The 23,524-nt window shown below is 61.6% G+C and overlaps 2 protein-coding genes across 2 annotated transcripts; one reads left to right on the forward strand and one right to left on the reverse strand.

The window, feature by feature from the left end:
• The first annotated feature begins 113 nt into the window (after positions 1–113).
• On the forward strand, positions 114–20,981 carry LONP1 (lon peptidase 1, mitochondrial). Its single transcript, XM_086699357.1, has 18 exons — positions 114–576; positions 3,935–4,023; positions 4,636–4,755; positions 6,479–6,710; positions 8,248–8,309; positions 8,869–8,998; positions 9,387–9,470; positions 10,602–10,822; positions 11,538–11,676; positions 12,658–12,836; positions 14,897–14,984; positions 15,303–15,425; positions 15,505–15,621; positions 18,148–18,288; positions 18,692–18,857; positions 19,436–19,653; positions 19,748–19,912; positions 20,617–20,981. The coding sequence occupies exons 1-18, from the start codon at positions 145–147 to the stop codon at positions 20,791–20,793; spliced, it is 2,883 nt and encodes a 960-aa protein (XP_086555483.1). The 5' UTR covers positions 114–144; the 3' UTR covers positions 20,794–20,981.
• A 70-nt stretch (positions 20,982–21,051) lies between these two features.
• Positions 21,052–22,937, reverse strand: RPL36 (ribosomal protein L36). Its single transcript, XM_025916151.2, has 4 exons — positions 22,809–22,937; positions 22,539–22,633; positions 21,860–21,994; positions 21,052–21,182 (listed from the first exon to the last, which is right to left on the reverse strand). Exons 2-4 carry the CDS (start codon positions 22,629–22,631, stop codon positions 21,093–21,095), a joined length of 318 nt encoding a protein of 105 aa, XP_025771936.1. The 5' UTR covers positions 22,632–22,633; positions 22,809–22,937; the 3' UTR covers positions 21,052–21,092.
• Between the last annotated feature and the right edge of the window lie 587 nt (positions 22,938–23,524).

Genomic DNA, 23,524 nt, shown 5'->3' on the forward strand with positions numbered 1-23,524 from the left:
CCCCACGCTCCTGCAAGCCCCACCCCCGTCGCTTCTGGTTCCACGCCCCCCGCCGGCGCCCAGGCACGCGCCGGGCTTCACGTGCGCACTAGCGGGGCGAGAGGAAGTGACGCAAGTGCCGTGCGTCGCCAGGATGGCCGGGCCATGGCGGCGGGCACAGGCTGCGTGCGGCTGTGGGGCGCGGCGCGGTGTTGGGCGCTGCGGCGGCCGTTGCTGGCCGCCGCCTGGGGGCGGGTTCCAACTGCTGCCGGAGCGTGGTTGCCCAGAGGCCGGCGGGCCTGCGACGCCTCGCCTCCCTGGGCGCTGTGGGGCCGAGGCCCTGCGGCCGCGAGCCAGTGGCGGGGACTTTGGGAGGCGAACAGCCGCGGCGGCGGTGGCGCATTCTCCGGCGGCGAGGATGCCCCCGAGGGCGGTGCCGAGGATGGGGCCGCGGGCGCGGGGAGCAGCTCGGGAGGCGGGGAAGGCCCCATCATAACGGCGCTGACGCCCATGACGATTCCGGACGTGTTCCCGCACTTGCCGCTCATCGCCGTCACCCGCAACCCGGTGTTCCCGCGCTTCATCAAGATTATCGAGGTAATGAGCGCCCCCGTCTTGACCTCCATTTCCCCACCTCTGCAAGCAGCGGGTTGGACCGAGGGATCCTTTAGCAGCACCTTCATGCCTCACAACTTTTCCCACGCATGAAGCTTCTTAAAAGTTGGAATTCGTGTCCTTGACTTCTCATTAGTTTGGTGAGTTGGAGCCAGATTCCTCTCCCTTTCAGATTGAGTTTAGGATTGCCCAGTTAGAGTCCCACCCAGTCGTAGAAATCCGATCCTGGGAAAGACCGGAACTGTTGTGCGCGTTTGGGTAAATGTTTTGTAACACTCTCAGCTGGGGGGGGGGGGGGCGGGGGTGCCACCTAGCTAGGAGCCTCTTTGGGATCAGGATTCATTCCTTTCCTAAACATTTTTTGACCGCTTACCACATTCCAGGTGAGGTTTTTAGGGATACAGCAGTGAATAAGACTGATAAAAATTCCTGCCTTTGGAGGTTATCCCACTAGAATGTGGGATACAAAAGGCAATACATCAGGTTAGTAAATAAATTGTATGTCGGAAGGTAATACATATTATAGGGGTAACAGAGTCAGGAATAGAGTACAGGAGATTTAGGGGGAAGGATGCTCTCAGAGGAGCGCAGCCTTGGTTTATTCGTTTAGTAGAGAGTTCTTCAGCTCCTGCTATGTAGCTGGCACTGAGGATACAGTAACAAACAAGTCAAATGCAGTTCCTGTACCTAAGGAACTTGTGTTCTGATGGAAGAGACAGCAAGCAAGATCATTTCAGACTAAGAGCCATGGGGGGTGGGGAGGGTGGACCTGGGTGATGTAATCGAAAGCAACACGAGTGCAAGGAACTTGAGGTTTTAGAATACAAAGGACCCGAATGCCTTCTTTCTTCTCTTTTTTTTCTTTTAATGACGTGGAGGTTAGAGTTTGTGGTGGAAAATGGTTATCTGTTAACTGTCCGAGCAAGGTCATGTAATGAGTCAGCCTCTGCGTTCATCTCCAACCTTTTCCTACACTCTAGTCTCTGCTAAACAAATCTCAGGACCGAAGGAGCCCCTGCCACCTCCTCTGAGGTGTCTGAGCAGCTATTCCGAGGGCCTTCTTTGGTTTCGAGTAGCGGTTACTTGCAGACCCCAGAGCCTGTGGATTCATATCCTGGCTCCACCATCCAAGCTCCTTCACCTTCAGAAAGCTGTTCCTCTGGGCCTCCATTTTCTCATCTGCAAAATGGGCATCATAATTGTACCTCAGTTCTCAGAGCTCATGGGGGAGGGGAGTTCACCTTTGTCAGGGCTATAGCCTTCTATCTCAGTCAGAAGCTGGTGCTACTGTTTCCTGTATTCTTCTGAGAATTCTTCTCAGAAGAGGTATTCTTCTGAGCTCTCAGAAGTTTGCCCTGGGGGCCTTTCTCCTGTCCTCAACCCCAGCCGACCTCTGGGGCCAGGAGTGTTCACCAGGTAGGGTCCCCTTGGCCCTGCAAAGTGGCAAATGCCTCTTGTCCCCAGAGGTAGGATTCTTCCAAGAGATTCTGTTTGCCCCGCCCCGGAGTTAGCCAGGAGGGTTAAATGAATTGCTGTGGAAAGCCTGAGACTGGCACAGGGTATGCCCTGTATTTCTGTCGTTGTTACCTGGTCAGTGATGGGACAGGGGCTGAAATGCAGCAGGTATTAGCAGAGGACAAACTGGAGAAACTTCCATGGGACCGAGTTGGCAAAGCTCCATCTACTCGTGTTTTTGTGGTTGACATTGTATGTGGCCAATGTGCCCCAGTCGTGTGTCCCCTCAGTATAGATCGGTGGCTCTTAAGTGTTGGTGGGCCATGTACCCCTCCTGGCTGTCCTGGACCTTTTCCCTGGGAAAGGTGCATCTGTGAGGTGATGAAGTCCTGAACCGTAAGAGTCCCTGTTAAGGGATGAGTTAAAGCCCTGTTCTCAAAGTGTGGTGCCTAGACCGGCCACATGAGCATCACCTGAGAGCTTGTTTGAAGTGCAGATTGTCAGGCCTCCTCCAGGCCTCCTCAAGAAACTTCAGGGCTGGGGCTCAGCTGTCTGTCTTAACAAGTCCTCCAGGGAATTCCAGTGCAGGCTGAAGTTTGAGGGCCCTTAACTGTCATTGTAATCTGGTGTGGGATTTAATGTCTGCTGGATGGAAATCAGTTGAGCCTTACAGATGTCTGTGCTCCTGCCCATCAGATGTTTCCTAGAAGACGTTAGCCCTCTCCCTGCCATTGAAATGACATCAAGAGGGGCGCCTGGGTGGCGCAGTCGGTTAAGCGTCCGACTTCAGCCAGGTCACGATCTCACGGTCCGTGAGTTCGAGCCCCGCATCAGGCTCTGGGCTGATGGCTCGGAGCCTGGAGCCTGTTTCCGATTCTGTGTCTCCCTCTCTCTCTGCCCCTCCCCCGTTCATGCTCTGTCTCTGTCTGTCCCATAAATAAATAAAAACGTTGAAAAAAAAATTTAAAAAAATGACATCAAGATAATGTCTTGTCATTCTGGAGCTTTCAGTCGTTGATGAAAAGGGTACAGATGGGATTGGGAAATCCTTTCAGTGAAAATTGGAGGAAGTTACCAGCCTGTGGGATGGGCCACGTTTGAATTATGCGCGTTCAGTGTTGATTTTCTGTCATTGATAAAATCATAATAGTCTAGACATTTTACCCCTGAAACAACTCTTGAAATGGGATTTTTGTTTTGTTTTTTTTTTAATTTTTTTTTTCAACGTTTATTTATTTTTGGGACAGAGAGAGACAGAGCATGAACGGGGGAGGGGCAGAGAGAGAGGAAGACACAGAATCGGAAACAGGCTCCAGGCTCTGAGCCATCAGCCCAGAGCCCGACGCGGGGCTCGAACTCACGGACCGCGAGATCGTGACCTGGCTGAAGTCGGACGCTTAACCGACTGCGCCACCCAGGCGCCCCGAAATGGGATGTTAAATCACTTTCTTGGTTCTCGCCATTGGGCTACTTTGACTTTTCTTTAAATTTTTTTTTTTTTTTTAACATTTATTTATTTTTGAGACAGAGAGAGACAGAGCATGAACGGGGGAGGGTCAGAGAGAGGGAGACACAGAATCTGAAACAGGCTCCAGGCTCTGAGCTGTCAGCACAGAGCCTGACGCGGGGCTCGAACTCACGGACTGCGAGATCATGACCTGAGCCGAAGTCGGCCGCTTAACCGACTGAGCCACCCAGGCGCCCCTTGACTTTTCTTTAGAAAGCAGCGGAAACCACTGAGGAATGCAGCCCTGCCAATCTGTCCCACGCCTTTGTGTGTTTGGCTTTTAGCATATCCCCGAGAATGATAGAGAAAACGCTAGAGCTGCTGTCAAAATGTCAGTTAGGAAACCTGCATTTCACTTTGGGGTCATTGTCATGCTAGGTTAAAAATAAGAAGTTGGTTGAGCTGCTAAGAAGGAAGGTCCGTCTTGCCCAGCCGTATGCCGGCGTCTTTCTAAAGAGAGATGACAAGTAAGTGTAACTTTTCCTTCACTCCTTCGTTGAAGTTGCCGTGGAGTGTAGCTCACCACAAATCCTGCTCCCTAGAGTAGCCGGACCTCTGACCTTTGACCTGCTGAGCATAAGGCTGAGAGCCAAGCATACTTTTTAGTCTAGGCTGAAGACTTGGCCTCGTGCATTGTCAAGATGCGAGGCGGGGAGGGGGAGTGGATTTTAACCTCCAGGACCCTAAGCGTTAAAGACACCCGTGAGGCCGCTTCAGCGCAGGGCTAGGTGGGCAAATACCTGGACTCTCGGTGGCAGTCCGCTCCACTTCTGAGTTATAGGTACATTCGAAGGCTCGGTAGTGGGAGGTGTGCAATGGAATCCGTTCTGTCCGGGCCTGCCCTTCCAGCCGACCTGGCCAGGAGCTGCTCACCTGTGTTCGTCGGCAGCCGCCAGGGGCGGCCCTCGGTGAGCAGGCGCCCTGCTGGGCCCTGAGCACCTGTGGGAGCGAGGCGGTTGCTCTCCATTTTCAGTTGCGGCTGGTAGGGGTGCTTCTCTTCCTCCTCCCTCTCAGTCCGAGGCAGCCTGCCGAGAATCAGAGGGCCCGTGCCGACGCTCCTTTGTGTCCCTGTCCCTTAGCAACGAGTCGGACGTGGTCGAGAGCCTGGATGAAGTCTACCACACGGGGACGTTTGTCCAGATCCACGAGATGCAGGACCTCGGGGACAAGCTGCGCATGATCGTCATGGGACACAGAAGGTGCGGGGCCCCGAGTGCGTGCGATGGGGCAGGAAGAGAGGCCCCGAGTGCCCCCAGGTGCCAGCACGGACCACCCTTCTTCCTCAGCCCTGTCGCCTTGCCACGGCAGGGACTGGGCCAATGCTTGCCACGGCAGGTGGCCGAGATGGATCACTTCTGGATCCCTCCCTCCTCGGAGTCCCCTTGTTGGAGTGGCAGCGTGGGTGATCAGTGACAACCTGTATCTTTCATGCACATTATTCACAAAAGCATCCCGGGTACAGACAGCAAGTTGTCTGGGTGCGTCTGGGTGTTAGATGTTCCCAGTTGGGGATACTTCTCCTCCGGTGCCCTGTCTGCGTCAGCCAGCAGGTCCTGCTGGATATCCAGCCTAGCACTGTCGTATTTCACTCGAGCAGACACCTTTCCTTCTCGGGCGGTGTGGTTTCCACCTCCACTCTGCTGAAGGGCCGCTCACAGCGGGGAGCCCAGCTTAAATCCTTGTTCGGCCAGAGCTGATTGTGAAAAATGTGCCAGCTCGGCTGGGTGGACGCTGTCCAGTTTTCACGTGTGCGCCAAGGAGCATCGGTCCTCAAGGTGCTCGTCAGGAGCGTCACGGTCACATCCACGTGGGAAACACTTCTGAGTCCTGTGCCATTACGTAGTAAATGTTGCAAATAGCCCCTCATCGAAGGTGCTCGGCCTTTGTCTAAGCGAGAGTTCCCGGTTCTTTTCTCTCCCAGAGCCTTGTCTGGGGTCTGCAAGGCAGCACCCCAGAACACACTCGGGGAAGCGGGGTGCTCCATGCACTGATTCTGTGAAAGGTCCCACTGGCATTCCCACCGCACGGAGCCCCACACCCGTTTTCATCTGCTCATGTTAGAGGCTGTTTTCGGGAAAGTGGCTGCCACTGTCTCCTGGGGGGATTCGTGGGGGGAGGGGTGGGGAATGCAACCAAAATGAATAAAAACTGGGGTGGCTGCTGAGTGCCGTCCTCGCCTACGAGGCGCCTTATGGAGTGGGTCCCACGGGCTCCAGAGGCAGCTCTGTGCAACTTGCTGATGTCAGCCGGGGGTGGGGTCCGCGCCCACCAGCTCCCAGGCCCGCCCTCTGGGGAAGGTGGCGTGGGTGACAGGAGAGGGCCCAGAGGTGGAACGGCACGTTTGCATTCAATGTGTCACTCGACCCCTGGGGTCTGGTGTCTGCTGGGCACCCGGGTGTGGGCAGAAAGAGGCCAGCACCCCCTTCTCCCCAGCGGGGAGGGCATGAGCATTCAAACAGGTCACGGGCTGAGTTCTGATGGTGGTGGGTGCTTTTGGAGGGAAGCAAAGACGGACGGGGTGACGGTAGGCAGGCACAGATGGGGGACAGACCACACGTGGAGTGGTCAGGGAGGGCTTCGGCGGAGGTGCCCTCGAATCGAGGCCCGAACCGCACGAAGGAGCACTGTACGGTGAGCTTGGGGCCGAGGGAGGGCAGACGGAGTCCCAGAGGTCCTGCTTGGTTGAGCTGATGGCTTGAGGTGGGCCCCAGAGCCGGTCACCGCTGGCTCACCCGTCACATGTTCGTGGAGGACAGCAGGGTGTTGGCGTGCGCACGGATTGGGCGGGTCAGCTGGAGGCCCGCGGTGTCGGGGGTGGGGGGGCGCCGTGCCGGTCTTGGGGTTCTGAGATACCAGCTTGGTCCCCAGCTTGGCCCTGTAGCCACCCCGGCAGCTTCACCCCGCCCTCGTTTCTGTCTGCAGGATTCACATCAGCAGACAGCTGGAGGTGGAGCCGGAGGAGGCCGAGGCGGAAAACAAGCAGAAGCCCCGCAGGAAGCCGAAACGTAGCAAGAAGGAGGCGGAGGAGGGCCTGAGCTCCGGGCACCCGATGGAGGTGATGGTGGAGCCCGCCTCGGCTCCCCCCGGCGAGGTGCTCATGGTGGAGGTGGAGAATGTCGTCCACGAGGACTTCCAGGTCACGGAAGAAGTGAAGGTACGGCGGGCAGCTGCCCAGGGAGCTCCCCTGAGCGGGGTGGGTGTTCGTCGACGCTCCATCCTGTCGCGGTCGTCGGGTTCTTGCGGGATGCAAAATGTACTCCCCCCGCAGAAGTCCTAGGAAGGACTGGCATCCAGAAGGCAAAGGAGATGCTCTGGGCCCTTAGCTGCTCATGAAGGCGGCAGGACTTGAACCTGGGGCCGGCCCCAGCCGTGTCTCCTGTGCGGGAGCCCTCAGCCTTGCTTTCCGTACTGGCTCCTTCCCCTGAAGCCCGGGGTGCTCGGGAGGGAAGCAGGGCCCACCCGCCATTCCCCGTGGCTTCAAGACGGGAGAGCAGCAGCCTTCTGGCCACCTTGACCCCCGGCACAGGCCTGCCAGCAGCGAGCCAGCTGTCCGGGTGGCAGAACGTGTCCTTCCACCTGTTCTGGCGTGTTAGAGGCAGGGTGACCCCCGCCAGTGGGTGGGGACGAACAAGAAAAGCTTACATGCGCGTGGTCTCCCCGAGAACACGCCGCGCGCAGCCGACGGCCTCGGTCTGAGCCTGCAGCGCGGTGTTGAACAGAGTTCTGGGGGGACCTCTGGCCTTGGTGGGAAGGGGTCCTGCGGTCTGTTGGTGACGCCTGCCCCCGGTACCGGGAGGGGCTGCATTTGCTGTTGTCACACCCGCGAGCCACACGGGGGCGCTCGGAGCAGTGTTGTCCCGTCCTGGAGAGCTCCCTGTGGTGGTGCAAATGTTCTCTGGCTCCACGCCATTAGCCCCATGGTTAGAGGGAAACGTCCAGTCCCGTCTGGCGCTAATTTATTTGAGTGCGAGTAGCTCCCACCGCTTGCTAGACTGACAGCACAGCTCCGAGTTTCCTACAAGGGTCGTGTGGTGGGAGAGAGACAGGGCCAAACTCAAAGATGCTGCGGGGGACAGATCAGGGAGACTTGACGGGGCTGCAGGCACCGTGGGCCTCTAGCTGCCTTCTGCAGGTCCTTTCTGGAAGGTCAGCTTGCTAGGGGCCACGTGCTTGTGGTGAAGAGACGCGGCCGCTCTCGGTGCCCACCGGTGCCTTCGCTGGGGTGTGGCGTGCTGGGAACCATGCCTTCTGGAAATCATGAGGTTCTGGGCGTTATACCTTAGACTGTTCCATCGTGTCCACCGCAGGGGGGATCCTCTGCCTCGGGGAGCCTGGGGCAAGGTGCTGGGAGGGGGCAGGCTGGGAGCCCTGGTGAATCACAGGCACGTCCCCAGACAGAAGTCAGACCAGGATGTGCTGAGGTTGAGAAGGGGGATCGTGCTTGAAATAAGGGAATAAAGAAGCCCCCACCCCTCTTTTTCCCTCAAAACGGCTCGTCCTGAGGTCAGGATTCGGCATGCTGTGAGGAGATAGGTGTTGGTTTTCGTTTCTCCTGCCCGGGTCCTGAGTCCCTGGGACTTGGATTCAGGCCGTGCGCCTGGGCACCTGAGGCCATCCTTGGCCTGGGCCACAGCCCCTGCTGGCCCCAGGACCGACGGCAGCCCCCCCCCCGCCCACCCCCCCTTTGCCAGGCCCTGACCGCCGAGATTGTGAAGACCATCCGGGACATCATTGCCTTGAACCCGCTCTACAGGTTGGTCTCCGGCCCCCCTCTGCCGTCTGAGTGTACGGCCGACCGTCCCCCATCCCTGGGGCCGGGCTGGGGTCGCCTGCCTCTTTGTGCCACTGGGTTGGCGGGAAGCTTTCTCAGAGCGTCGTCCTGACAGAGAATCTTGCTGGCGCGGGGGTTCGTGGCACGGCCCGGCCCTGCGTGAGGAGATCCTGCTTCCCCTGCGGCAAGGGGACCCTGGCGGGGGGAGGGGGGTGGCCTACCCAGTCCGGGGCCTTTGCCTCCTTTGTGCTGACGAGGGCTTGGATTTGGTCGGAAGCCTTTTTGTCATCAGCTGCGGCTGGAGAGAATCTCATGGCGGGCCGGGGTGGGGGGGGGGCGGCGGGGTGCACCACACGGCTGCTGGAGGGGCTCGTGTCTGGGTCTGGGCACAGGGACGTTAGTCTCTCGGCTCTGGGACGGGTGGCCTCGCTCACCCTGCCGCCCGGCTCTCAGCATCCCAGGGCCTTGCCCTGTGCTGCCGGGGAGAGGGGATGCGGGCCACCGGCTGCAGCGGTCCCCGCGGGGCCTCTGTCCCCTCCAGAGAGTCTGTGCTGCAGATGATGCAGGCGGGCCAGAGGGTGGTGGACAACCCCATCTACCTGAGCGACATGGGGGCCGCGCTGACCGGAGCCGAGTCGCACGAGCTGCAGGACGTCCTGGAGGAGACCAATGTGAGTGCACCCTGGTCCCCCGGGCCCTCTGCTTGTCCGCGGCTCCGCTTTCCGATTTCACGTCCCCTCTGCACGGGTCCCTGTTCTCTCGTGGCTGCTTGGCGGCCCTGCGGGCGGTGCCTTGTGTTCACCGGGTGGCGTGCTCGGCTCGCCGCCAGTCTTTGGCCGCTACGAACATTCTGGACCACAGCTTGCGGGCCTGCAGTTTACCTGTAGGAGGTGTTCGCGGAACTGGGCATGTTAGGTCCGAGGGCGCGCGCCTCCGGTGGGTTTGGTGTGGCCAGGTGGGTCCGCCCTGTGAGCGCCCCGTCTGCGAGGTGCCTGCCCCCCCACCCTCAGGCACAGAGGCGGCTTCTGACCGTCGCCCGCGTCTTCCCTTTCTCGGCAGATCCCCAAGCGGCTGTATAAGGCCCTCTCCCTCCTCAAGAAGGAGTTTGAGCTGAGCAAGCTGCAGCAGCGCCTGGGGCGCGAGGTGAGCCTGGGCTGCCGACTCGCCTCTGCGGCGAGGGTGGCGGCGTGCGGGGTGGCCGCCGGTTTGGGAGGCTCTGCGCGCCAAACCCTGAGGCCGGTCCTGGCAGCTGAGCCCGGAGCCTGTGGTCTTGGGACCTTCCCCGTCGGGACAGAGTCCCGCGGAGATGCTGGGAATGGGGAACCGGCCCGGGAGAGGTTGAAAATCGGTTTCCCCACGACTCTGCGTTTCACAGCCCACCTTCCCGATTGCGGGTGAATCTGTGGGCTGCCTGGATTTTCAGTTGCTCACCATTCACAGTTGAGTGACTTTTTCCACTCAGCTTTATTTGAGAAAAACCTTCCACGTCACATCTGTAACTGGGAAATTTTTTAACCCTTAGTTATCAACACGAGGTAATTCTTTTTTACGTATACGCTTATTTATTTAAGCAGTCTCTACCCCCCAGGGTGGGTCTTGAACTCATGACACTGAGATAGATCAAGAGTTGCATGTTCTTCTGACCTAGTGCACCAGGCACCCCATGAGGCAGTTGGGTTTTGTTTTTTTTTTTTTAATGTTTTTTACTTATTTTCGAGAGAGAGAATGAGCACGGTAGGGAAGGGTCAGAGAGAGAGACACGGAATCGGAAGCAGGCTCCAGGCTCTGAGCTGTCAGCACAGAGCCCGACCTGGGGCTTGAATCCATGAACTGCAAGATCATGACCTGAGCCGACGTCGGCCGCTTCACTGACGGCACCCCTTGGACGCTGCCCCTGCCCCCCACGAGGCAGTTCTTAACGCACCCCCAACGGGACGCAGGGGTGGGGGCTGTAGGTGGCACTGGGGCCCGGCCGGCCTCCGAGCCCTCGCCTGCTGCCCTGTCCGTCCAGAGGAGCTCCGTGCCCGTGGGAGGTGCGCTGGGGTCATGGTCGGGATCAAAGAGCAAATCGCTTGCTCATCCGGCACCGAGAGTTTATTTTGGGGCCCCACTCAGGGAGACTAGGTTCAAGGTGGGGGGAGCTGGAGGCGGCCTCGTGGACTCTCCTCGTCCCGTGTCCTGAGGAAGCAGCGGCCCCGCCCCGGCCCGCGTGGGTCTGCAGACCCGCCCATGTTCCCTCCCGTGCGCTGTGACCGTAGCCTCTGGGCCCTGCAGGTGGAAGAGAAGATCAAGCAGACGCACCGCAAATATCTCCTGCAAGAGCAGCTGAAGATCATCAAGAAGGAGCTGGGCCTGGAGAAGGAGGACAAGGACGCCATCGAGGAGAAGTTCCGCGAGCGGCTGAAGGAGCTTGTGGTCCCCAAGCACGTCATGGACGTGGTGGACGAGGAGCTTAGCAAGCTGGGCCTGCTGGACAACCACTCCTCCGAGTTCAAGTGAGCACCCTGGGGGCTGTGCTCAACGTGACCTCCACCCTCGGGCGGCCCCTTCTCGCTCCTCCGCCCAGACCCAGAAGCTGGGAGGTCGGGTCCCTTGGGCGCACTCTGGCTACGGTGGGTGCCTGAGAAGCGCTTGACGTATGACGGCCCTGTCTTGGTGCCCCTGGGCGGAACAGACTTCTTTGTCACTCCGTCTCCCAGCTGGAGAATTTGAGGTTCAGAGAAGTCAAGTCAGCGAGCGCGGGGCCTCTGAGCTGGTACACAGGGACGGGAATTTGAACCCTGGGGTGTCGGCCCAAAGCGGTGCTTACTTGTGGCCCTCTTTGGCATTTCTCCAAGGGCCTGGAGGTCCGCGCGTCTTCCTGGGGGCTCGGCCTTGTCCGGTGGGCACACGGCTCCCAGCCTGGGGGTCTCTCATGGCCGTGCTGACCTGCCACCGGCCGGTCCCATTTCCCACTTGCTCTGGGTAAGGTTGTCTCGCGTTTACCGCTGCCACCTCCGCGGTACAGGCTTCTGACCAGTCCCTGTGCGCGCCACATCTGGCTTGGGAAATGGGCCAAGCGCTTGTCCTGGGAACTATGCCGGGACGGCCTCCCCAGGCGGTCGGCGGCCCTTCCGGCTGAGGTGCTCAGTGTGGTCCGCGCAGTGGGTTCTGCAGGCGCTGGCAGTGTGGATTTGCCACGCTCACCAGCCCCGGTCTGTCCCGTGGCAGCGTCACTCGGAACTACCTGGACTGGCTGACGTCCATCCCCTGGGGCAAGCATAGCGACGAGAATCTGGACTTGGCCCGGGCCCAGGCAGTGCTGGAGGAGGACCACTACGGGATGGAAGACGTCAAGAAGCGCATCCTGGTGAGACCCCCCGCGCCCCCCCCTGCTTCCCAGGCCAGCCCCCATCCCGGTGACCCCCCCCCCCCCATGCTTCCCGGGCCACCCCCCACCCCCATCCCGGTGACACCCCCCCGCACCTCCCCCCTGCTTCCCAGGCCGCCCCCCCAACCCCATCCCGGTGACGCCCCCTGCACCCCCCCACTTCCCAGGCTGCCACCCCCATCCCGGTGACGCCCCCTGCACCCCCCCACTTCCCAGGCTGCCGCCCCCCGCCCCCATCCCAGTGACGCCCCTACGCACCCACCCCCTGCTTCCCAGGCCCCCCCCGTCCCCCCACCCCCCCCGCCCCCATCCTGGTGATGCCCCCCTGTACCCCCTGCTTCCCAGGCCACCCCCCCTGCCTCCATCCCGGTGATGCCCACCCCCCCTCCCCCCCCCACTTCCCAGGCCACCCCCACCCGCCCCCATCCCAGTGACGCCCCCCTGCACCCCCCTGCTTCCCAGGCCACCCCCCTGACCCCATCCCAGTGACGCCCCCCTGTACCCCCCTGCCTCCCAGACCACCCCCCTCACCCCCATCCCGGTGAGGAAGGAGATGTGGAGGGCTCCGGCTGGAGGCGGCAAGGGCAGTCTGGGCCAGGCTCCCTGCTCCAGGGGACTCCGGTTTCTGAGGGGGACAAGAGTGCCCGAGATGACAGACGGACCTGGCCCCAGGGCCAGTAGGCTGTGGCTGGAGCAGAGAGAGGATCGGAACGGTCCAGGATGTGGGAGGAAGGGGACACACTAGCCGGGCCTGGTGCCGTGTCCCCCACGGTCGGTCCCTGCCCTCCCCGGGGCATGTGACCCTTCAGTCAGCTCGGCCCCTCTGGGATACGCCTTGTCCCTCCCGCGGCCCCCGGAACCCTGCAAGGCGGCGTGACGGTGCTGAGGCCCACGTCAGGCTGGGCCCCTTGCTCTGCAGAGAGGGCGGCGAGCCTCACGGGAGCCCACCTCTGCCCGCAGGAGTTCATCGCCGTCAGCCAGCTCCGAGGCTCCACCCAGGGCAAGATCCTCTGCTTCTACGGTCCGCCTGGCGTGGGCAAGACCAGCATCGCCCGCTCCATCGCCCGTGCCCTGAACCGCGAGTACTTCCGCTTCAGCGTCGGCGGCATGACCGACGTGGCCGAGATCAAAGGGCACAGGTAGGCCCGGCCTCCTGTCGGGCTTCGTTCCCCCGCCCCGGCTCTCTTCCTGTGTGTTAGAGGGGGCGTCAGCGGTGCGCGGGGCCCTGTGCTTGCGCTGCGGTAACGTGACCGAGTGCAGCCGCTCGAACGTGGGCTCAAAGCCTTCGCCTTCAGCACCGGGAGGGCGGACCACCTCCAGCGCTTGTTCGCCAGGTCGTGGACAGATATCCCGGTGGGTCCAGCTCCCGTCCGCCCACTCCGTGCCCCCAGTGCTGCGGCCAGAGTTCCGGGGCCGCGTGCTCAGCCCCAGGACCGGGGACTGTGGGCCAGGGCGAGGGGCGAGGTGGTCGTCCCAGCGAGGACGGGGCGGCACACCGGTGAGGTCTCGGCACGGCTCTTGGTTCTTTGCTCCCTCGCCAGGCCCAGGCAGCGGCTGCCATCCTGGGTCCGGGGTGTCAGAACTGCCTGGCCGTGTGCATGGCACCTTCCGTCAGGGCGGTCAGGATGTCGTGTTCTCCCGGGGCCTCCCGCCACGCCAGCCCCTGCTGAGGGTGGTTCTCGGAGCAGTTTCTTTAGGGAGACGCAGGCGTAACAGGTGTACGAGTATCTCGGGAGCTCCAGGAGTTCAGAGCAGGCATCCGGAGTCCGGCAGGGCCTTGGGGGACGGGAGTGGATGAGGCCTTCGCGGTGCCGGGCGAGGAGTCAGTGAGGGCCTGTGGTGCAAGGGCGCCCGGGAGGCGTGGGGCCTTTGGGCCTGCCCCAAAGGCAGAGGGGCGGCTGTGCCGGCTCTTGGCTCGGGGCTGGAGTCTGAGCTGGGTGGGGGAGGCAGAGGCAGGCCCTGGTGGCCCCTTGGCCCCTGGTTCAGAAGGCCCAAGAGTGTGGACAAGGACCACTCACCCAGGCCGCGAAGGGGCCTTGGCTGAGGTTTCAAACAAGTATAGGTCTGTGACAAGCGGGGGTGAGTCACTGGGGGAAAGGGGCCCAGGAGGGCAGGCAGGTGTTCTCTATTGATGTCCGTCTGGGATTCCCAAACAAGGATGAGGAAGGGAACTTCTGCTGCTGTCCTTTAGTAACAGCAGCAAAATTTTCTCTGTCCACAGCTCTCCAGGGCTCCCTCCTCCCTCGGGGTAAAAGCCCAGATCCACACTGAGGCCTGGAAGGCCTAGCACACCCTGCCCTGTTTGTTCCCTTCCCTCTCTCCCCCTCACTCACTCTACTCTGAAAGCCATATGGGCTTCCAGCACTCTGGGCCTGGTCCTGCCCCTGCCCCAGGACCTTTGCACAGGCTGTTTTCTTACCCAGAAAACTTCCTTCGAATACTCACACAGTTTGCCTCTTCACTTATTTTGCTCTGGGCGTCTCCCCGAAGCGTCCTTTATCCCCGTCTTAGAGTAGTGTGCCTCTGAGATGGCATTGCAGGACCCCCATCCTTTTGTTGTCTTTGTAGTGTGGATAAAGTTTCTCTGCCTCGTGATTTCCTCCTCTACCTGGCCGACCATCTGTCTGCCCTGCCGGGCCTTAACCTCACAGACACAGGGCTCGTGTCTGCTTTATGCTCTGTGAGTGCCAGACACCCGCAGCTGAGCTGGGACAGGAGAGCAAGTAGATGGCCAAGAAACACCCGGCAAGCGCCAGCTGGGGCCAGGCCCTGGGCGCCGTGGCCCCGAGGCCTGGGAGGCCATGCTGCGCCTGCCATTGGGGAGGACCTGGGAGGGGGGACGTTTGCTGCCGGCACCTGGCTGCTCTTGACCTTCCCTGCTCTGTGAGGTGGGCACTGTGGGCTGGGTTTCACCATCTGGATAGGAGGTGCTGGCTGGGGGGATGGCCCTGAGAGGGACCTGGTTTCAAGTCTGTGTCTGTGCCTCGAGTTGGGGGGGGGGGTGGGGGGGTAGGCGGGGCGGCCTTCCCATTGCTGGGGCGAACAGGTGGTTGGGGTGACCGTGCTCTGCCTCCACTGCGGCCCCTGGAGGGCACCTGGCTCGCCGAGGTCCTGTCTCTGAGCTGGGCCTGCGGGTGCCGGCGTGACCAGCCCCAGGCCGGTGAGGTGCCATCCGTTCCTGCTGTGCCCTGCCCCCCAGGCGGACGTATGTGGGCGCCATGCCGGGAAAGATCATCCAGTGCCTGAAGAAGACCAAGACGGAGAACCCCTTGATCCTGATAGACGAGGTGCGCACGGACGAAGGGCGGGGCACGGGGCCGGGCTCAGAGCTGACAGGGCAGCGTGGCCTCCGTTCCCGGTGCCCTTCCCCAGACGCTGTCCCTCGGGCCTTCCTGGGCCAGAGCTCCGGGCAATGCTGACCAGGTGGAGAGTGTCCCAGATCAAGCCTCGGGGGAACCCTTCTGCTTCCACTCTGGGCCGGCCCCGTCCCTCCCCCTGGGCGCAGTCCGGTCCCACCTGGCGCCCTCCCACCAGTGGCGTCTGGTCAGGAGACACGGGGAGCTGGACAAGGGGCCGAAGCCGTCTGCCGTCTGCTGTCCCTTCAGGTGGACAAGATCGGCCGGGGCTACCAGGGGGACCCCTCGTCAGCACTGCTGGAGCTGCTGGACCCTGAGCAGAATGCCAACTTCCTGGATCACTACCTGGACGTGCCCGTGGACTTGTCCAAGGTGTGTGTCCTGCAGGGGGCCTGGGCCCGGTGGGGGCGGCAGGTGCCAATCCTCCAGTACCTCCCTGCCGCCTCCCCAGGTGCTGTTCATCTGCACGGCCAATGTCACGGAGACCATTCCAGAGCCGCTGAGGGACCGGATGGAGATGATCAACGTGTCTGGCTACGTGGCCCAGGAGAAGCTGGCCATCGCAGAGGTGAGGCTGGGACCCCCGCCCAGCCCTGGACCAAAGCGGCAGCCCCGCTAAGTGCCCGCCACCTAACCAGAGGGGGGCGGACAGCCCACAGTGGCCCTGCTCGGAGAGGGGGTGGCCGGGATCTGCCTGCCTGTGCAGTGAGGTATCGCCGAGAGCAAGGCGGGGCCTGCTGTGAACCGTGTAACCGCACAGCTCTGACGCCAACGTGGCATTTCCCTGTGCCACCCCATCTTCCGGTGGGGTGTCCGGTAACCCCCGTCAGATCCTGGTCCTGCCTGGGCTCAGGTCAGACCCCGCAGGGGAAGGGCTGGGTGCCTCGGACTGCCCCACTTACATGCCAGTTGCACGTTCCAGGTCTTTCTTCTGGCCAGCTGGCTGTAAATCTGGAGTTCCCACGGCCTGCTCTTTGGGTTTGAGGATTTGCTAGGACAGCTCACAGAACCCTGGAGAGGTTTACTTAGGTACCGGGTTATTGGAAAGGATACAGCCAGGAAACCGCCAAAAAGGATACATCGAGCCAAGTAGGGGGCAGGGGCTTCTGTGCCCTCCCTGGATCGAGCCAAGTAGGGGGCAGGGGCTTCTGTGCCCTCCCTGGGTGCGCCACCCTCCCACACCACCCAGTGAGTCCGAATTCACCCGGCTCCCTTGCCTAGAGTGTTTACGGAGGCTGTTTTAGGTGCATCAAGTGAATCATTAGTCACTGGTGATGGACTCTACTCGCAGCCCGTCCCCTCTCCCTGGGGGTCAGGGGTGAGGCTGAAAGTCCCATCCCTCTACCCCCTTGGTTGGGTCCTCTGGCCCTCAACAGGGGCCACCTCACTGGCACGAGCTCGGGTGTGGCAGAAAGGGGCTGATAGATCCCAACAGCTGTCCTTCTCACCCTGTCACTCAGAAAACGACAGGGTCTGGGAAGCTCTTATATCAGCACCTGGGGTCCAAGACCAAGGACAGACTTCTTCTTTTAAAAATTTTTTAAGGTCTGTTTATTTTGAGAGACACACAAGTATGAGCAGGGGGAGGAGGGGCAGAGAGGGAGAGAGAATCCCAAGCAGGCTCCACACTGGCAGCGCAGAGCCCGACGTGGGGCTTGAACTCATAAACCGCCAGATTGTGACCTGAGCCGAAACCAGGAGTCGGACGCTTCACCGGCTGAGCCACCCGGGCGCCCCCAGATTTTTCCTCATACCCCACTGTCTCGGGCCCCAGAACAGGAATAAGAGAAAGCCCGTGAGCACAGCCTTGGGGAGAACACGGTCTCTGGGGCTTTCAGGGCGCGGGGGACCCATGCACCGTCTGGGGCTGTGTGCTCAGCTCTGTTAGCAAACTCCCCCGTGAGCGTGCTGCTGCCTCGTCCCGCAGCGCATCTGTCCCCAGTGCGGGCTCTGGGCCCCTCGGAAGCCAGCTTCCGTGCCTGCACGCTTGCAGCCGTGGGTGTGGGTGCGTAGCTGCCGTCTTCCTGCCGGCTGGGTCAAGTTCTGTGCGTGCGTAACGCGTTTCCTAGGCCCAGGCGAGCCCAGGATCCGGGGCTCTGTGCGCTTCTTAGACGTTAGCAGTCTTCCGAGGCTGGAGACTGGATTCACACCCTTGGAGGATGTTGAGCAGAGCAGAGAGCCAGGTTTTCTTCTGGACGGGAGTCTCGGTTTCTGACTGCGTCTTCTTTGTGGAAAGGGGTTGAGCACGTTTCTCCCTGAGTCCATCACAGCCGTCAGGGGCTGACCGTGGTCTCCTCTCCCCTGGGGTAGGAGGTGGGCAAGAGGAGCTCTTGGCTGAGGTGGTTACAGGGGCACTGGGGTCTCCGCCCGGCCAAGGAGGGGCAGCCTGGGGGCCTGGGCCGGAGCTGCTTTTGAACCTTTAAAATGACAAGAGGAACACGGACTCCCAGAGGCTTCTGGTCAACCCACGTCAGCAGATGTACTGACGTGTGTGGTTGTGTCCCCGTGTCTCCCCTCCTGTTCCTCCAGTTGGCGCTCAGGACTGTCCCATGACCGCTGTGTGGCGGGAGTTGGGCTGGGCTGTGGGTGACATGGGAGCCCCTCGACCTCCCCACTTCTGTCTGTGCTCGGGGTGGCGGCCGCTTGCCCTGACTCACAGGTCCTCAGTGTGTAAGTGGGCTGAGCCCAGGGATCAGGGAAACCTTCCTGGGGAAGTGGCATCTCAGATGACATCTGGAGGAAGGGCAGGGCTGGGATCTGGGCAGAGACCCGGGAGCTTCCGGAGGCGGCGGGCTGGGCAGCTGCGGGCTCACGTGTGGGGTCCTGGCGCCTGCCGTGCTCTCCATCCAGACTTCCCGCCTCCCTCCGTCCTAGCCTCGCTGGCTCCTTACCCTCAGGTCTCAGCTTTGAGGTCGCCTCCCAGGGCAGCTGTCCCCCAGCCACCCACTGGGGGCCGAGAGCTCCGTGCGGGCAGGCGCTGGGCCCACCTCTGTGATCTTTAGGCAGCCTGGGGTCTTGGGAAGGCTCAGGGGTAAGCGGGGGCCCGCAGGAGAGGCCCTGGGGGTCTTAACGACAGCGTCCCCCTCCCTGCCAGCGCTACCTGGTGCCTCAGGCCCGCGCCCTGTGTGGCCTGGATGAGAGCAAGGCCAAGCTGTCCCCAGAGGTGCTGACCCTCCTCATCAAGCAGTATTGCCGGGAGAGCGGCGTGCGCAACTTGCAGAAGCAGGTGGAGAAGGTGAGCCGGGCGGGCCGGCAGGGGTTGCGGAGGGGCGGGCTCTGCGGCCTGGCCAGGCAGGTGGAGAATCGTGAGGACCGGATGCCAACCCTGAGACACGTCCTGCGTGACCCCACTCACCGGGGTGCCTAGAGGAGTCCCGTCCACAGAGACAGTAGATAGTGGGCTCCAAGGGTGGGGTGAGGCAGGGGGAGGGGAGTCACCGTTTCATGGGGACAGTCTCCGTTTGGGGAAATGGAAAGTTTGGGGACGGTTGCACGACCGCGTGAATGCCCTTATGCCAGAGCTGTAAACTTAAAAATGGCTGAAATGTTCATTTTCTGTACTTTACCATGATGTTAAAGATTAAAGACCAGCGGGGTGGGGGCCGCACCAACCCTGCTGCCTTCCCCCCCCCCACCAGGTGTTACGGAAGTCTGCCTACAAGATTGTGAGTGGCGAGGCCGAGCTCGTGGAGGTGACGCCCGAGAACCTGCAGGACTTTGTGGGGAAGCCCGTGTTCACCGTGGAGCGCATGTATGACGTGACGCCCCCCGGCGTGGTCATGGGGCTGGCCTGGACTGCCATGGGTGAGCAGCCCGGGACGGTGGGGTGGGGTGGGGGGGTCCTGGAGAACGTCTCACACCGGTTCCTGCGCGGTCAGCTGGCGTCCCCCCAAGATACACTGGCATTGAAGGGAGTCCCAAGGGATCAGGGGCTGATCGAGGAGGAAAAAGATGCGGCCGCCAGGTGGCAATATCCTCGCACAAGCTTTATTCACATTGACGGGAGGCCCTCTCCCCTTGCTTGGGGAGCCCCGGAGATGGGGTCCCGGTGACCTTGCCTGGCCCAACAGGGAGGCTGGGGTGTGCGAGAGGCAGGCTCTGAACCGTGAATCAGTCTGCTTGTTTGGACCTCAGTTAAGCGGCCGCACCAGCCAAGCGGGCAAGAGGGCGGGCGTCTGTCGGCCCTTAGGCCGTGGGGCCGGTGCAGGTGCTGCATGGGATGAGCAGGCCTTGAGCAGGCCCTAGGCCCGGGCGAGCTAGGGAAGGGGCGGTGTTAACGAAGGGGCATCCGCTAGGTGGCCCCAGCGGTAGGGTCGGGGGAGCCACGGTCCCTAGAACCCGAGGGTCCCAGAGTTCACAGGCTCTGCGTGCTGGTCTCTCAGGAGGCTCTACGCTGTTTGTGGAGACCTCCCCTCGGCGGCCACGAGACAAGGACGGCAAGGGGGACAAGGACGGGAGCCTGGAGGTGACAGGCCAGCTGGGGGACGTGATGAAGGAGAGTGCTCGCATCGCCTACACCTTCGCCAGGGCCTTCCTGATGCAGCACGACCCGGCCAACGACTACCTGGTGACCTCCCACATCCACCTGCACGTGCCCGAGGTGAGGCTCCACCTCCCGCCTCCGGGGGCGGCCCCGCCGCCTGTGCCCCCGCCTTGTCCCGCCTGCCGACCCCCTGCCCGCATCTCCCCACCAGGGCGCCACCCCCAAGGACGGCCCGAGTGCCGGCTGCACCATCGTCACGGCGCTGCTCTCCCTCGCGACGGACCGGCCAGTTAGACCAAACCTGGCCATGACGGGCGAGGTCTCCCTCAGGGGCAAGATCCTGCCGGTGGGCGGCATCAAGGAGAAGACCATCGCGGTGAGCGTCCCCCCCTCCCCCGTTGCACTGCAGGTAGGATCTGCTACCCTCCAGCCTAAGCGCCCAGATGCACAGAAGGCAGGGGACACGGGCCTCTGGGGGGTGGAGGGGTCTGCTCCGACCAGACCCTCGGTCCGGGGCTTCTTGTGTTGGGACTCCCACTTCTCTGCAGGGACCGCTCCCTTCCCCACCTTGACCCTACCCCCCACCTGCCTAGAAGGCAGGGTGTCCACAGATGGGGACGGACGGCCATCTCAGGCAGGGGGCTTTGCGGAGGCTCTCCAGGCCTTTCCTCACTTGTGAGTGGAAGGTACGCCGTATTCCTGGATGGAGCCTGGGGACAGATGGGAACCATTGTCCTCCAAGGGCCTCATCAGGCTGAGGGGCCCTCCCAGTGAGCCAGGGCCCAGGAAAGGACAAGGGAGCAGGCCGGGATGTACACCATTTAAGCCTAGAAGCGCTTAAATGCATGTTTCTGTAAGGCTCCTGTGCCAAACCGCTAAAGGTAAAGCAATGGTGACTGGATTAATCCAGAAGAGTGGGGCTCTGGGAGAGCAGGTTCCTGGTACGGAGACCAGTGATGGGGTTTGGGCTTTAGTTTCCTGATCTGTGAGCTAGCTCATGCAGTGCAGCCTGGCCGTCTGGGCCGAGCCCCGTCCCACTGCCTGCCCTGACCTCCTGGCCGGCGGTCCCCTCCTTCCCAGGCAAAGCGAGCTGGAGTGACCTGCATCGTCCTGCCAGCTGAGAACAAGAAGGACTTCTATGACCTGGCGGCCTTCATCACCGAGGGCCTGGAGGTCCACTTCGTGGAACACTACCGGGAGATCTTCAACATCGCCTTCCCCGAGGAGCAGGCGGAGGCCATGGCGGTGGAGCGGTGACCGCAGCCCGGGCGCTGCTGGCACTCACGGGCCCCGTCCAGGCCGAAAATGTGCCAGGGCTGGGGACTCTGGGCAGCTGAGCCCCCAGGAGGCTCGGGAGCGGCTGGAACCAAGGACCTCAATTATGGCTTAATCACGGAGTCTGGCATATATGGACTATTTAATTATGATTAAAACCCTTTCCGGTACCGGCCGGCTGCTTGTGTCTGTGTGCCACGTCACCACCGCACCCCTTCCCCCAGACCAACACAAGACCCCCAAGTTCCAAAAAGGCTTTATTACGTACAGAGGGGAGGGGCTCAGTCCTTCTTGGCTGCTGCTTTCCGCATGGCCGCCAGGACGTTGCTCAGCTCCTCTCTCTTCCTCTTGGCGCGGATGTGTGTCCCCACCTGCCGAGAAAAGAGACGGAGCGGTCGGTCTGGGCCCCAAGCCCCGGCCCTGCCGACAGTCCACCTATCCCCACCCCCCCCACCTTTTTTTCAAAGCTATCATTAGGGGAAAACTGGGTTCTCAGATTTGAAACATTTTAAATATTTAGACACAGCGTAAGCAGGTAAGGGGCAGACACGATCCCAACCAGGCTGCTGCGAGCTGTCAGCACGTGGGGAGGTCATGACCTGAGCCAAAGCTGGAGGTTTTAACAGACTGAGTCACCGAGGCGACCGTGACATTTACTTATTTTGAGACAGGACAGTGCGAGTGGGAGAGGGAAGAGAATCCCAGGCAGGTTCCCTGCTCCCGGTGCAGAGCTCCATGTGGGGCTCGAACCTGTGGAGCCTGGACATCACGGCCTGAGTCAAAACCAAGAGTCAACCCTTAACTGAATGAGCCACCCAGGCACCCCAACCACCTTTTTCCACGTTTATTCTTGGAAGCACGCAAGCAGGGGAGGGGCAGAGAGGGGCTCGAGAGGAAGAGAGCGAGCGAGATCCCTCCAATCTGACACAGACTCCCAGCTGTCAGCGCAGAGCCAGAGGTGTCGCGGAGCTTGCACCCCTAACCGCGAGATCACGACCCGAAGCCCCCGCTTAACCGACTGAGCCCCCCAGGCGCCCCATCCACCTACCCTTTTCTTGATGAACTTGAGCGCGCGCTTGTCCTTGGAGACTTTGAGCAACTCCATGGCTCGCCGCTCGTAGGGGGCAAAGCCACACACCTCTCGGATCATGTCCCGCACGAACTTGGTGTGCTTGGTGAGGCGCTGGGGGTTGGGGGGGGGGGGGGGGGACGGCCGTCAGCGCGAGGCGCTCGGAGCCCACGCCACCCGGGGCGCTGAGCGCCACGACCGTAGCGTGACTCCTCCTCACCCGCACCCCCGAGTCCCAGCCTTCTCGACAGGGCCCTCCCGCCCGGCCTTGACCTAGGCTGTTGCCTGCGCCCGGAACCCTCTCCCAGGGGGCGCAGCTGGGCACCATGGAGTCGCAGCTTAACGACGGAGCCCTTAAACCCGGCGCAGCGGAGATCACAAGCCTAACAGGGCCTCCGCTTTCCTTCCACATTCCAGCCTCGACCCCTCGACCCAGGCCCCGTGCGCCCGGCAAACACCCGCGCGGGGCGCATCCAGGTGTGCGGCCCAGGTGGGCGCTCCTCACGCAGGCGATTCGCACGGGTCTCCACTCGCTGCTCGGGCGAGTCTCACACCCCCCACGACGCCCACGAGTCTCCGCCTGCGCCCCACCACTGTCGCCGGGGCCCTACCCGCCTCCCCCCAAGAGGCTCCCCCCGACGCGCGCACCCGCACTCACCCCGCGGCGGCGGCTGTGCCTCGGCTTGCTCACGTTCTTGGTTACCTTGTGGCCCTTGTTGAGGCCCACGGCCATAGGGTAGCGCAGAGCCATGGCTGCAGACGCGGATGGGGAGGGGAAGAGATGAGTGCGGGCTCGGTCCCCGCCGCCCGGAACCCCGCGTCCCGGCTCCCCGGGGCTCGCTCGCCGCACCCAGGCGCAGCCCTGAGCCGCCCCGGGGCCCCGGAGGCCGGATGGCAACAGATCCCACACACCGAGCCCCGGACTAACCTGCTGCTCCTCAATGGCTCCCGCGGCGGAAGGGCTGTAGGCCCGCGGAACTCTGGGATATCTAGCTTCCGCGGGTCGAGCGAGCCAGAGAGGCAGGAACGCCGCGCACTCCCCCTGGCGGCTGGAGGCCCTGCGGTCTCCATGAGCATGCGCGAACCATCTCCCTGCGCATGCGCGCTTCCACTAGCCGACCAGCACTAGCTTCGGCCGTGGGTGCGGTGACTCCCTTCGCCGGTGGGTTGAGAGTCCGAATCCTACTTTTGCAGGCTCCTGGCTGAAATCCCACCTTGGCCACTGGCTTGCTGACCCTGCGCCAGGAACTTTACCACCCGGCACCTGAATTTCTTCATTTGTAAAAGGACAGTAATAGTACCTATTCCAAACTGTTTAAGATACAATGGTACTTGGCACAAAATAAAACTTCCATAAACAGATTTTGGTTTCAATCTATATGATCCTAAATTCTTAGAACTGAAGATGTGGTATAGTGCCCCCTGATGGCACTTGATATAATTTGATGTAATTTTAGCTGGTTCCGGGACAGCAGGCAGGGTTGAAACAAAACAAAACAAAACAAAATTTCTGGTTTTTTATCTTTCACTTCTACTTATCCCCAAATGATGGTCCCAGTTTGGGGCTGATCTGTTTGGGGTTAACCCTTGTAACCCTTGCTCATTCTAGAGCCCTGCATAGCCAACAGCTATTGTAACATTGTA

This window comes from Puma concolor, chromosome A2 (genome assembly GCF_028749965.1).
Source record: "Puma concolor isolate L17-30 chromosome A2, mPumCon1.1.hap2, whole genome shotgun sequence".
In the NCBI taxonomy this organism is placed as follows: Eukaryota; Metazoa; Chordata; class Mammalia; order Carnivora; family Felidae; genus Puma; species Puma concolor.

Bases quoted from the DNA above. Each gene is read 5' to 3' on its own strand.
- LONP1 (XM_086699357.1), top strand. From the start codon at position 145: ATGGCGGCGGGCACAGGCTGCGTGCGGCTGTGGGGCGCGGCGCGGTGT. The intron at 4,024-4,635 runs GTAAGTGTAACT...CCTGTCCCTTAG, and splicing joins TTTCTAAAGAGAGATGACAA to CAACGAGTCGGACGTGGTCG. The intron at 19,654-19,747 runs GTGAGGCTCCAC...TCTCCCCACCAG, and splicing joins TCCACCTGCACGTGCCCGAG to GGCGCCACCCCCAAGGACGG.
- RPL36 (XM_025916151.2), bottom strand. From the start codon at position 22,631: ATGGCTCTGCGCTACCCTATGGCCGTGGGCCTCAACAAGGGCCACAAG. The intron at 21,995-22,538 runs GTGAGTGCGGGT...CCCAACCCCCAG, and splicing joins GGCACAGCCGCCGCCGCGGG to CGCCTCACCAAGCACACCAA. The intron at 21,183-21,859 runs GTAGGTGGATGG...TTTTCTCGGCAG, and splicing joins TCAAGTTCATCAAGAAAAGG to GTGGGGACACACATCCGCGC.